Source organism: Sminthopsis crassicaudata, chromosome 1, assembly GCF_048593235.1.
Source record: "Sminthopsis crassicaudata isolate SCR6 chromosome 1, ASM4859323v1, whole genome shotgun sequence".
Classification (NCBI taxonomy): domain Eukaryota; kingdom Metazoa; phylum Chordata; class Mammalia; order Dasyuromorphia; family Dasyuridae; genus Sminthopsis; species Sminthopsis crassicaudata.
The window spans coordinates 706,517,676-706,531,465 of NC_133617.1; the positions used below are offsets into that span (position 1 = coordinate 706,517,676).

Consider the following 13,790-nt stretch of genomic DNA (forward strand, 5'->3'; position numbering starts at 1 on the left):
TAGAGCATAGAACTCATTGAAGATTTTTTTAGTAGGTCAGATCTATATTTTAGGACTACTAATTTACCCACTGTGTGTACAGAGTGGATTGGAGAGGAGCTGGGGACGAGAACAATTAACAATTGCAGTTATCTGGCAAAAAATTAGGGCCCTTCAGAGAATAGAAGTGTGAGGGGGGAAAAGGAAATGGATGTGAGACTTAGAGTACACGTGGAATCAAGACTTGGAAACTAGTACCTTCAGAGAATGTTAAAACTGGAAGGGCTCCAGAGATCAACTTTTCATATAATATAATATAATATAATATAATATAATATAATATAATATAATATAATATAATATAATATAATATAATATAATATAATATAATATAATATAATATAATATAATATAATATAATATGATATGATATGATATGATATGATATGATATGATATGATATGATATGATATGATGATATGATATGATATGATATGATATGATAATAATCTCCAACATTTATACATCACTTCAAAGTTTGCAAAGTGTAGCATTTATATTAACACATTTGATCTTCATAACAAATTCTACGGGGTAGGTGCTATTGTTTTCCCTGTTTTACACATGAGGAAACTAAACTTCAGTGCTTTATCCAGGGTCACAAAGCTAAGTAAGTGAAGCACTATTTGAATTCAGGTATTCCCGACATCTTGAGTTCTATCCATTCAACTACCTTGCTGCCCCACGTGGAGCATCCAAGTATTCTTGGTCACCAGGTAACTATGGTCATAAGAAGTCTGTCTTAGAAACAGTTTCTTTCCAAGTTAAGGCAACCCACCCATTTAGAGAAAGATATCTGCAAAAATGTTACTCCTGCAAGTTTGGGTTCAATGACTGTGAGAATGTAGATACTGATATAGAGATGCAGTGATTTGGTTGCTGAGGGAAAGATAGGTTTCCATCCCTTTTCAATTTCCTTCACTGAAATCCATGTGATTTGCAAGTGCTACAAATCATGGTAATGGGAAGCAATTGAAAGGAAATGAATGGGAAGGTGAATTTAGTTCTTTGGATTGAGCATTTGAACTGCTGTAGGAAGCTCTCCGTAGAATAGATGATTCATTTTGGAAGTAATATCAGGCTTCTGGTACTTCCCTAACCTCTCCCAGAATTCTCTTGAATTCTCAGAATTCTTTTTGAAAGCCTGTCCATTCTATTCTCCACATGCTTCTACACTCTCTTAGGACATCCAAAAGAATGTCTGTTATGACTTGTGATGGCTCTTGAGAAGTCATAGGAACCAAGATGGAATAAAATTTGATTACAGCAAAGGAGAAGATGAATCCGAAATGATTTCTGAAGTATTAATCTTGGTGACAGAGTGGACAGTTTGCATTATTTTAATTCATTATATGTTCCCTGCTTTCAAGGAGCTTATATTCTGCTGGGATCTATAATATATATTTATAGAAAAATTCAAAGTGCATGCAAAACAAATACAAAATAATTTTAGGAGGGGGGAGGGAGGGAGAGACAGTAAGAGACAGAGACACATAAAAACAGAGATTGAGAACTATTGTATTATTGAACTCAAATGAACATTCAGAGAAGTATGTGAAGGGTGTGGAGGACAGGAGTTTAGGGGCCTAATGTTTTCCATCTTCTCGGGAAAGATGGACATAAAATCTTTAGCTAAAAGAAGTCTGGAAAAGGCTTCAAACATTTTTTGTAGGCAGCTTCAGGTAAAGGTAAAAACAAAGGGATTTTTGGGCGGAGATGTTAGCATGAATTTGTATTGAGCCAAAATAGGAAATATTTCATGGGGATGTAGTGGGATGCTTGATATTACTTAAAATGGAAGACTTGTTCTTCCATGAAAGCTTTCTTCAAGTATTTGAAGGACCCTCATGCTTGGCCCCAGAGGGCAAAACTAGTATTAAAATATGAAAGTTGTAAAGAGACTGATTCAGGTTTATTATAAGCAAAAGCTCCCTAGCAATTTGTGCTTTCAAAAAATCGATTAAAAGTACAGTAATAATTGGGCAGTTACTTGTTGCCCATAAGAAGATCACAGTCCTAGAGCTGGAACTTAGATCAGAAACCAGAGGTGGGAATTTAACTTTATGACCCCTGATTCTGGAGTCAGTGGGGGTTTGCCCCCCACTGTAAAATACTACAGAGGGGAATATTGTTCTAAAATGGATTGGATTAAGCAGCCTCTGAGGTCCTTTCAACCCTGAAATTTGTGATTCTTATTCTGGGGTTTTGGGAAACAAGTGTCTTCTAAAGGTCAATAACTAGCTACTAATACTGTTATATGGAGCTTTATCATCTAGCATCTTTGTCGTTGTAAACCACCTAGACTCCAGGAGCGTTAGCATGGAGAAGACCATCAAAAAAAAACATTTAAGAGAAAAGCAGCAGAAACAAGAAGTTTAAAGAGGAATGAAGTGACTGGTCAGTACACAGACTAGAAGGAAAGAAGAGGGCTCTCCTATGGCTGGAGAATGTCTGGTTTTTGTCTGGTGTGCTTTTCACTGGAATGATGGAGAAGGTGTTGGGAACTAGAAGGTGACATCAGTGGGATTGGGTGGGACACATATGGGAAGGTATAGAAACATGTCTTTATCTACCAAACAGAACAAAGCAAAGGGCATTATAACTAGGGACTTAGCTTGGTGCTCCCGAATCCATGGCTTTGATCATTGTTATCCCTTTGCTGTGATTCTGGTTTTTGCTTTTCATCGACTCCTGAACCCAATTGCCAACTCGATGGCTGGCATTTTGGATTCTCAGTCATGGATACTCATGTTACACTGTCCATGACATGTGCCGAAGCTTTGGCACTTAGAGATTTGGGTCTGGAGTCAAGAAGACTTGAATTCAAATCCACCCTTAGAAACTTACTGGTCATATGACCATGAACAAGTCATTTACCTACCTCAATTTCTTCAGCTGTAAAATGGGAATAGTAATGGCATATCCCTTCCAGGGTTATTGTTATAGAATCAAATGAAATGATAATTGTAAAGTACCTTAGCATAGTGCCTGGTACATTATGTAAATGCTACTATTACTTAAAAATTATTTATTTAATATTTTCCCCAATTGCATTTAAAACAATTTTTTAACATTTATTTTTAAAATTTTTGAGTTCTAGGTTCTCTCCCTTGTCCCCATCTACAATTAAGAAGGCATATAAGAAGTTTTGCAAAACATTTCCATAAAACCCATATTGTGAAAGAAAACAGATCTCCCTATTGAAAATAAAAACCCTCAAGATAAAGTGAGAGAGAGAGACAGAGAGAGAGAGACAGAGAAAGAGAGAGAGAGAGAGAGAGAGAGAGAGAGAGAGAGAGAGAGAGAGAGAGAGAGAGAGAGAGAATGCTTTGATCTGTATTCAGACACAGTTCCTTCTCTTGGTATGGATAGGATTTTTCCTCAGAAGTCCTTTAGAACAGTTGTGTATCATTGTACGGGTGAGAATAGCAAAGTCATTTATAGATGGTCTTCCCAGAACATTACTATTACTTTGTACACAGTACATTTCACTTTGCTTGAGTTCATGGAGGACTTTCCAGAGTTGTTCTGAGTGCATCCTGCCCTCATTTCCCTTAGAACAATAATATTATGTGACACACATGCCACACTTTATTGAGCCATTCTCCAATTGATGAGCATTCCCTCAATTTCCATTTTTTTCTTTTTGCCCTGAAAAGAGTAGCTGCTAAGGGGGCAGCTAGGTGGTGCAGTGGATAGAGCACCAGCCTTGAATTCAGGAGGACCCGAGTTCAAATCTGGTCTCAGACACTTAACACTTCCTAGCTGTGTGACCCAGTCTCAGGGAAAAAAAAAAGAGTAACTGTTGCTGCTATTACTATTACTTTTACCACCACCATTACTACTACCACTACTACTTCTGCTTCTGCTTCTACTACCACTCCACTACCACTACCACTACCACCTTCATCACCACTACTACTATTACTGCTACTACTATTACACACTACTGCTACTACTCTACTACCACTACTACTACTACTACTCTACTATTACTACTGCTGCTGCTACTACTACTACTACTCACTACTACTACTGCTACTCTTTCTCCTCCTCTTCTACTATTACTACTGCTACTACCACTCTATTACTACTACTACTGCTACTACTACCACTATTACTACTCTATTACTCCTACTACTATTACTACAACTCTACTACTACTGCTACTCTTCCTCCTCTACTATTACTACTACTACTATTATTACTATTCTACTACTACTACTACTCTACTATTACTGCTACTCTTCCTCCTCTACTATTACTACTCTACAATTACTACTATTATTACTATTCTACTACTACTACTACTACTACTCTACTACTACTGCTACTCTTCCTCTTCTATTATTACTACTACTACTAATTCTTCTACTACTATTCTATTATTACTACTACTACTATTCTGCTATTACTACTACTACTCTACTACTGCTACTACTATTACTACTCTACTACTACTTCTACTCCTCCTCTTCTTCCTCTTCTATTACTACTACTACTACTACTACTACTACTACTACTACTACTACTACTACTACTACTACTACCACCACTACTACTACTTTTACTACCACCATCACCCTTACTTGTACCTTCTTCTTTCCACATAATGCTACCTCTTCTTCTTGGAATACCTGCCTTCCTTGAAGACTCTGATCAGGTACCACTTCCAAGTGGATTCTCCTAATTCTCCATTATTAATGGTCTCCCTTCTTCTTCCTCTTTCCCCTAATAGAATTGCATTACTTTGTACATAGTTTCCATTTATTTTAGGTGTATATTAAAAAAGAAATTATTTCCCAGTCCCTCCTCCCCCAAGTAGAATATAAGCTCTTTAAAGATGGTTTTAATCCTTGGGCCTCCAACATCTAGTGGAGTGCTTGACAAACAATGGGAGCCTGGTAAATGCAGTTTGAGGTGAACTGAATTATTTGTGCTTGGGATTCTGGTGAGTCGAACATTAAGGAGATTTAGATGGATATTTTGACTAGTGTAAGCTTATTGAAGGGCAGGTACCGTCTTTTGTCTCTTTTTTTTTTTTTTTTTTGGTATCTCCAAAACTTAGCACAGTGCCTAACTTATAATAGGGGCTTGATAATTATTGATTGGTTGGTTGGGTGTGATTCCAGGAGAAGTGTCATCTTGTGATGAGGAAGGTGAGAGCTTTAGACTTTGTAACATAGATGTTTGAATTGGCAAGGTTACATCTCTCCTGCTGTTTCAGCAAATTTAATGCAAATGAGATTTTAAAAAAAGCAGTTAAAGATGAGGAGGTTAACATGGCACATTGTGTTAGTGATGCAGAAATTGTGAAGAACTGGTAGTGATCTGACTACAGCAAACGAATGAGAGGTACAGAGAGAAGCATTCAAGCAAGATTTTATTGAGGAGCAGAAAAATAACTTAGTAGAAGGCTGTCTCTGTCTTCAACTGAATAATTCACTTTGCAAAAAGATAGCAATAGCAGATCTGTAAGAGGGAGTGCATCTTGACCAAGCTTGGCCTCCACACCTATGAGTGAAACAAATTAATAATTTTTTTAAAAAAGCCAGGTAAATCAAGGATTTATTCTGAAAAAACAAATTCCAGGTTGTCTTTAAAGGTCAGCGTTGTGCTCATCTCCCGTATCATCTGGTTTTAGAGTTCAAAGGGACCTTGGAGGACATCTGGTTCAACTCTCATTTTTTCACTGAGAAAACTGGGGCCTTGAGAGCATCAATAACCTACCTTTTGTTCATAGGTAGTGAGTATCAGAAGTAAGATTTGAACTCAGGTGCTGGGATTCCACATCCAGCGCTCTTCCCATTTGACCACAGTACCTCCTGACTTAACAGCACAGTACAACAGTGTTTACTTGTGTTATCAAGATTAAATTTTGTTCTTTGTATATTATTTGCCTAGGATTTAGAACTGATGAGATCTGGTTCAAACCTTTCTCTGTTGAGCAAGGTTAGGAGGTTTTTCCAGCCCATCCAGGTAATAAGCAGGAGAGCTAATGTTTGCACCTGGGCCGTGTCCATCCACATACAGTGCATTACCCACTATACCATGCTACTTTTAAGGATGGAAAATATGCAGTGTGGAATGGATAGGTTCTACCCACAAAAAGCTGAGTATTTTTCAAGACACTTGAAGGACTCCCTTCTGATATTCAGAAGCTCCCAGACTTTTCCAGATAGCTGAAGTCATAGGAGTATCAAAGTATCTTCTCTACACCAGTCATAAAGCCGTTCTTTGCTTTCTTGGGAATGCTTATTTTTAAGCTTTTCTGAAAATGAAAGGGAAGGCTCCAGGAGTAAACATAGTCCATGAAAAAATGTTTGGCGTAATTACAAGGCAAGGAGGACAACAGCCACAGAGGCTGCCTCGGCCCATTGTTAGTCTTAGAGGTAGGCGTAGGGGTGGCCCACTGCCAAGGACAAATGATGAGCCATTCTCCAAACCTTGCTTGCTTCTTTGCAATATGATATTCCAGCAGCAGGAGCTTCGAGAGGAGGTCAGGACTCAAATCTACATTCCAATTTCTTGCAAAAATAAACACATGACAACATATGGAGTTATGACTACAGGAAGAGACTGAAATTGGGCTTTGTGGGGGTTGCAGAGCTGTGGGGTTAGGCCTGGCTGAGGAAAGAGAAAGAAAGGGAGATCAAAAGAGCAGGAGGAGAATAGAACGTGAGAGAATAAATGAAGAGTATAGATCAGAGAATTGAAGAGATGAGTTGATCTAATCCAACTATATCATTTTACATGTGGTTCCCCTGAGCTCCCATGAGAGTCAGCATTTTAAAGTATAACTACCTCACTTATGGCCTGGGCCCCCATCTGTTGTATCTTTCTATTGCTAGATCATACCAGAGATACATAAATAGCAAAAATATTTAACAAATATGTAAATAGTGAAATAATCTCAGCATTTCTACTCAAAGGAGTACAACCTCCTGTGCCACTGGAGGAATTATATATAATTTCCCTTCAATACTTATGACTCTTTAGCATAGGGAAGATGTAGTTGCTCTAGAATTCAGTAGTCACAGAGGCAGATGCTCATAATGTAGAACTTTTGCAAATCCATTCTCCATCCAGACTGTACTCCACATCTTGGCTTCCTGTGTCTAATTGTGTTGTATATTCTCTTGTATGTGTCCATGGATGACAACTTGTTTTTTAAACCTCTTCATTTATAGAGTATTTTCTGCCACTCAGAATCCTTGTACAGTTGTGTCTGAACTGTTCTGATGGGACCATGGCATCACAGAACTGTAGAGTTGGATTGGAACTACAGAGAAGCTCTAGTTCAACTGTACCTGAAGAAGGACTACTACAGGATCAACAACATATGGACATGAGACATCTGTTTGAAATACTCTAGGGAGAAGAATATAATTGCCTTCATAAGTCACATCCATATTCAGGGCCTGTTGCTATTTATCGCTAAATCTTATTCCCTTTAATCTCTTGTTTATCCCTCTAAAGCTCTGCTCCTCTGTACTACTCTCAACCCTACCTTCCAGATCTTGGGCTAGTCTCTTAATCACTATCTCCAGATGCAGCCTGGACCAATTCTGGGCAGTCCTAAGTCTTTGTAAGGTGTTCTTTTCTTCTTAGATCAAATCTAAATCTTCTCAACAATGAATATCCATAATTCTAACCTCTAGGTTATACAGAGCAAGTCTAGTCTCACTTTCATAACACAAACCTTTCAAATAGGTGATAGGATGATAGAGTCAGAGATCCTGTCCTAGAAAGGGTCTAAAAAGCCCCCTCCCCCCAACTTGGTGGATAAAGAACCTGAGGCTGAGAGATACTAAGGCTTTCCATCCAAGTTCCAAAGATAGAAAGTGTCAGAGCTGGGGTATTTAAATGATGCTACTTCTATGATAAATCACTAATTACATATAAGGTTGATAAATGTAAGCTGTTCCCTTTTCAGGAAAATTGTTTAAGAAATAACACAATATCAGTGGTAGTAATGATGGGGGTTATATTTTATATCCCTTGAGCGAAAGAATTATATATGTTGGTCATTCAAGATTTGGGTTGGAAATATGTGAAGACAGATTTTTAAGTGCTTCCAAGAGACCTCTGGATCATATGGCTCAAAGTGCCCTATGGATTCCAAGAACAGTTGCTTCTGAGTCCTTATTTACCCTTTTGAACTATTTAGCATCAAATGTCAAAGTCACCAAATACTTACTCAAATAAGAGATTCTGTAAAAAGAAGAAGAAGAAGAAGAAGAAGAAGAAGAAGAAGAAGAAGAAGAAGAAGAAGAAGAAGAAGAAGAAGAAGAAGAAGAAGAAGAAGAAGAAGAAGAAGAAGAAGAAGAAGAAGAAGAAGGAAAGAAGGTTGCTGGAAATTGCTAAAAGACGGATACTGAATTGATAGGAAAAAAGAGGAAAAGGAATCTGGATAATACATATATTTAATAATGAGACATACACAAAGGTGTTAACAACATGCCCCTATCCCAATTATGTCAAAAATTTATTTAGAATAGCCTCCAAAAGCACCAACAGCTAAAGGCTCAAATCATGAGACTTTCCTTGTATAAATAAATACTCCCAATTTTAAAAAGTGGATTTTAAAAATGGAATAATTCACCATTAGGAAGGTGCACTTGGAAATTTTTCTGAAAAGGTGATATGTCTTTGCAGAACAGATGAAGGAACCACTAGGAAGTCTATGGCTTTTTGGCTCTATAGCACAATGGAATAAACAGAGTTCTGGAGTCAGAACTGTGCTGCTTACTTCTTGGGTGACCTTGGATGAAACCACTGTTAACCTTTTTGAGCCTGACTTCTTCCATCTGTAAAATGAGGGAGTTAGACCAGATGGCCTTGAAGGCCCCTTGCAGCTTTGAATCTATGTTTCTCTGATGTGCTTTCATGGTTCACAGATTGCTGGGTTACAACTGCTCTCAAATATTTATTGAATGCTACTATTTATTTATTATTTACCATTCCCTCAAAAGGTGTACTTGGTGAGAACAAGCATAAGACACAGTTCTTACCTTTAAGGGGCTGATAATCTAAAATTTTATAGGGTTTACCTCTCTTCTGTTTCTCAGTTTCTCCATAAGAAAAATACAAGGATTGGACCAGTTGATCTCTAAGGCCTCTATTCTCCATTTTTAGGTGTGATGTCAGGTATTGAGATTTCCCATATCCACAGGATTCTAAAGACATATATTGATTCATGTCCCTTTATGAAGTTTTCTTGATGTCCTTACTATGTATTCTGGTTTGAACTTCTTTTATACATTTCTTCACAGTATCAGTATCCCTCATCAGTGGTCCAGCATCCCATGGGAGATCAAAGTCTTGACTCCATGACAGCAAGGGATATTCCAGTTTGCATATGGGAGCCTCATAGTAAATATAGTTCTTAATGGCTAGACAATCCTTAGAAAGTAAAGGCATCCCTTATGTATTATATTAATAATATTCTGTCCTTCAAAAGACTTAAAATTATTATTACAATAGCAAGCACTTGGGGAAACTCTGCTGAACCAATAAAAGATAAAAACATTTTTATAGCAACAATACAAAGTAACATAGCCCTTTGGGGACTGTAATAAATTCTGACTCCTACTCTTGCTTGGATTGACCACTTCTAGCCTCCTGGAAATAGTTAGAAAAGCAAGCAAAGAAATGAATGGAAATTTTTCCTCCTTCTTACCCTCTTTAGTTGTTCCATGGTACAATGATTATAGAGGGAAAAAGAAATTCATCCTTTCCCCCTTTTTCCCAGGAAGCCCAGACTTGTGTGCGACATAAACATATTGAAAACATTCCTACTGTACTGTGAAACTGAATGCTTTTAACTACAGATTAATGGTGTTTATGTAAGTTTTCTTTCCCTACAAACAGTCCTGCTTTTTCTGTACCAAATGAAAAATGGTGAACATGATTCATTTACACATTACTAATCTTTTTATTCTTGATTTCTTTTTGTGTTCTAGAGCAAGGAGATTGGGTTACAGATGCATGAAGAGCTGCTGAAGGTGACCAATGAGTTATACACAGTAAGTTCTGCAAATATTGGGCTGGGTTAGTCTTTTTCTCTTTGAGACCAGAATTGGGAAAAGTATCTGTGATACTTTCACCAAAAAGGTTTCAAAGAGCTATTCTGTTGTTTCTTGGTTTCTGCTTGGATTTTAAACTGCTTAAGGGAAGGGAGTTTGAGTTGCTTATTTGCAATGTCAGTAACTCAATGGAATATTTATGGCTTCAGGGTTATGTAGAAATTGTGATCTGTATCACTTATATTTCAGTGGAGATGAAACCCATTTCTTACTATGGGTTTTTTAGACTTAGGAAATTCTGTACCATTACTGTGTTTTGTCACATATATAATAATAATTCATGTGAGAGTCACTATTCTATGCTTTGGGAATACATAGGCAAAATATGGCCTATCCCTTTAAAGAACTCCCATTTTAATGAGAGAGACAATAAATGAATGGATAGATAGATAAATATATACACTCCTCATAGCCTTATCATTTTATTCACTTAGTGGAGAATAGATTAGAGGAGAAAACATGAGACAGGGAAACCAACCAAAAGTCTTTTGTAATATCCAGACATGAAGTGATAGAGGTCTGGAGCAGGGGGCCAGATGTGTGAATAAAGCCCTACCCTACTGTTGTTCAGTCGTATCTGGCTCTTCATGACCCCATTTGGGCTTTTCTTGGCAGAGACACTGGAGTGGTTTGTCATTTCCTTCTCCAGCTCATTTTACAGATGAGCAACTGAGGCAAACAGGGTGAGTTGCCCAGGGTGGGGAGAAAGAAAATGAGAGATATTACACAGATTGACAACAGATTAGATACATGTGATGAGTGTAAATGAGGAGTCAAGATAATTCTGTGCTTGTAAATCATCCTGGGTAATTGGAAAAAGTGTTGTTTTTTTTTTTTTTTTTTTTTTTTTTTCTATAGTAGAAGGATATTTTGGATAAGAGGAAGGTTTGGGGGAAAAGATAATGAATTCTGTTTTGGATCTATTGCATTTGAGATGCTTTCAGAACATTCAGGACAAGATGTCCAAAATGCAATTGGTGACTAAAGAGAGGTTAGAGCTGGATCTATAGAGCTGGGAATTATTTGCGTTGAGTTGGTAATTGACCCAGTGAGAGCTGATGAGATGAACAAAAGAGATAAACTAGAAAGAGAGAAGAGGGTATAGAATAGAGACTTAAGGGACACCCATGGTTTAGTGAACATGATCTGGATGACCAGCAAAGGAGACATCTGTTAAGTAGGAGGAAGATGGGGACAAAGTAATGTCACAAAAACATAGAATGGAGGCATTCTGTCTATGTGTATGATTGACTGTAATAGGTACAGGAAGAACTGGGTTCAACTCCTCCTCTGACAGTTACTCCCTGTATAACTCTGAGTAAATTGTTTAAACTCTAGATGCTTCTAGGACCTAGCTATTAAATAGAATCTGGTTGTCCATCTTTTTATGAGTATTGGTGGAAAGAATTCCCACACTGTAATCATAGCTCCTTTGGGTAATCTATATTTGTGCATTTACTTGTAACTATTATCAGAGTGTGAGAGGCAATATGGCTCATGAACAATGTGTCGGGCTTGGGTTGAAATCCAGCCTGTAACATTTACTAGCTCAGAGACCAGCTGCCAAAGGGAAGTCACTGAAAACCCTCAGAGCTCGGGCAACTCTAGAAGACTTACGTTACCGGCAGGTGGGAATGTATTGACTAACAGTAAAAAAAACCTTATGGAAAAACCAAAAGAGAAGTTGTGTGTTTGTTTCACCAGCAACAGGGAAAGGGAGAAGTGGTGAACCTGACTCCTGGGTGAGTGGTAGCCTTGGTGGATAAATGCATAAAATCAATCAAGGAAACAGGGTGTGTGATTCTCTGAGGTTTGAGGAAGAAGAGGGAAGGATCAAAGCTGTGTCCCCTGGATATTTAAACCAATGGGGATCCCTGCAATCCTGCCTCATCTGTAAATGTCGATGATAGTCTCCCCCACTCTTGAAGGACAAAGCAGAATCCTAGATCTTGAGGATTGGAAGGGATCTCAGCAGCTGTCCAGTCCTGGTCTGGGATGGGGCTGCTTCTACTAAGAGTATTGGCCCAAAGCTTAACCTAGTACTACAATGTAGAGTGTGGAAGTTGATTGGATATCCTTGAAAAGTAAGAGACTGATTCTATGATTAGAGATCTGGAATTTGTCTTAATTGTAGCAAGTACCTGTCACGCTCTCTTGAATCTGATTGCTTTGAGCTTGATCTGGAGTAAGAATTCTTGACCTTAAATCCATAGACTTGAAAAAGAAATTAATAACTAAATTTCAGTATAATGGGTTTTATTTGCAATCCATTACATTTTATTTTATTCATTTAAAGACATTATTGTTGGCTGATTTCACATACACACACACACACACACACACACACACATATATATACATATATATATATATATATATATATATATATATATATATATATATATATATATATATATATATATATATATATAATTGATATCAGACTGCTTGCTTTCCATTAGGTAGGGGAAAAGGGAATATTATAGAATGCAAAATTTTAAAAAATTATAAATAATAATAATTTTTAAAAGCCTATTATTCAGAAACTGTAGTGTTCATCAGACTGCTAAAAGACTATGTCTATCACACACAAAAATGGTTAAGAACCCTGCTCTGGGATTTAAAATATTTAATGTCATTTTGTTACTTTGACCCTCCAGAACTAAAAATTTAACTTGTGTCTCATTTCCCATTAAGACTTTCTTTTCCAATTTGTGCGTGACCCTAAAGGAAACATACTCTCATGGTCTAGAATACCTTTTATTGCAAGAAATTACAATTACAAAGGCACTGTAATAAAACCAAAAACAGTACCCTGATGCTCCAGGAAAGGGTCAGCCATTTCCATGCTCAGCAGTTGTTAATGGCTGAGTTCACAGCTTTGCTTTTCCCAGGGGACCAGATGTTCCCAGAAGTCTAGTAGAGGGGAATTATCAGTCTTAGACCAGTGGAATATATTATCTCACTAGGTTCATTAAGCACTTTATCAGAGGACTCCGTCAAAAGCCATTTTCTTTTCTTTTTTTTCTTCCTTCCTTCCTTCCTTCCTTCCTTCCTTCCTTCCTTCCTTCCTTCCTTCCTTCCTTCCTTCCTTCCTTCCTTCCTCCCTCCCTCCCTCCCTCTTTCTCTCTTCTCTCTTTCTCTCTCTCTCTCTCTCTCTCTCTCTTCTTTCTTTCTTTCTTTCTTTCTTTCTTTCTTTCTTTCTTTCTTTCTTTCTTTCTTTCTTTCTTTCTTTCTTTCTTTCTTTCTTTCCTTTCTCTCTTTCTTCCTTCCTTCCTTCCTTCCTTCCTCCCTTCCTCCCTTCCTCCCTTCCTCCCTTCCTCCCTTCCTCCCTTCCTCCCTTCCTCCCTTCCTCCCTTCCTCCCTCCCTCCCTCCCTCCCTCCCTTCCTTCCTTCCTTCCTTCCTTCCTTCCTTCCTTCCTTCCTTCCTTCCTTCCTTCCTTCCTTCCTTCCTTCCTTCCTTCCTTCCTTCCTTCCTTCCTTCCTTCCTTCCTTCCTTCCTTCCTTCCTTCCTTCCTTCCTTTTCTCCTCCTCCTTCTCCTCCTCCTCTTCCTCCTTCTTCTCCTTCTTCTCCTTCTTTTCTTCTTTTGACTGAGTGAAAGAGCCTTTATTGATTACCTACTGGGTGCCCAAGTCTTATGCTAAGCTCTAGGGATACAAAGA

General features: G+C 37.9%; 1 protein-coding gene across 5 annotated transcripts in view; it reads left to right on the plus strand.

Moving 5' to 3' along the window:
- Positions 1-13,790, plus strand: part of SRGAP3 (SLIT-ROBO Rho GTPase activating protein 3) — a 268,997-nt gene that overhangs the window by 154,560 nt on the left and 100,647 nt on the right. For all 5 annotated transcript variants that reach the window (XR_012484986.1, XM_074284020.1, XM_074284023.1 and 2 more), the window contains exon 4: positions 10,005-10,067. Coding sequence is in view for 4 of the 5 variants with exons in the window: in XM_074284020.1 (XP_074140121.1) it covers positions 10,005-10,067 (63 nt within the window). In the remaining variant the exon portion in view is untranslated. The remainder of the gene's footprint in view (positions 1-10,004; positions 10,068-13,790) is intronic.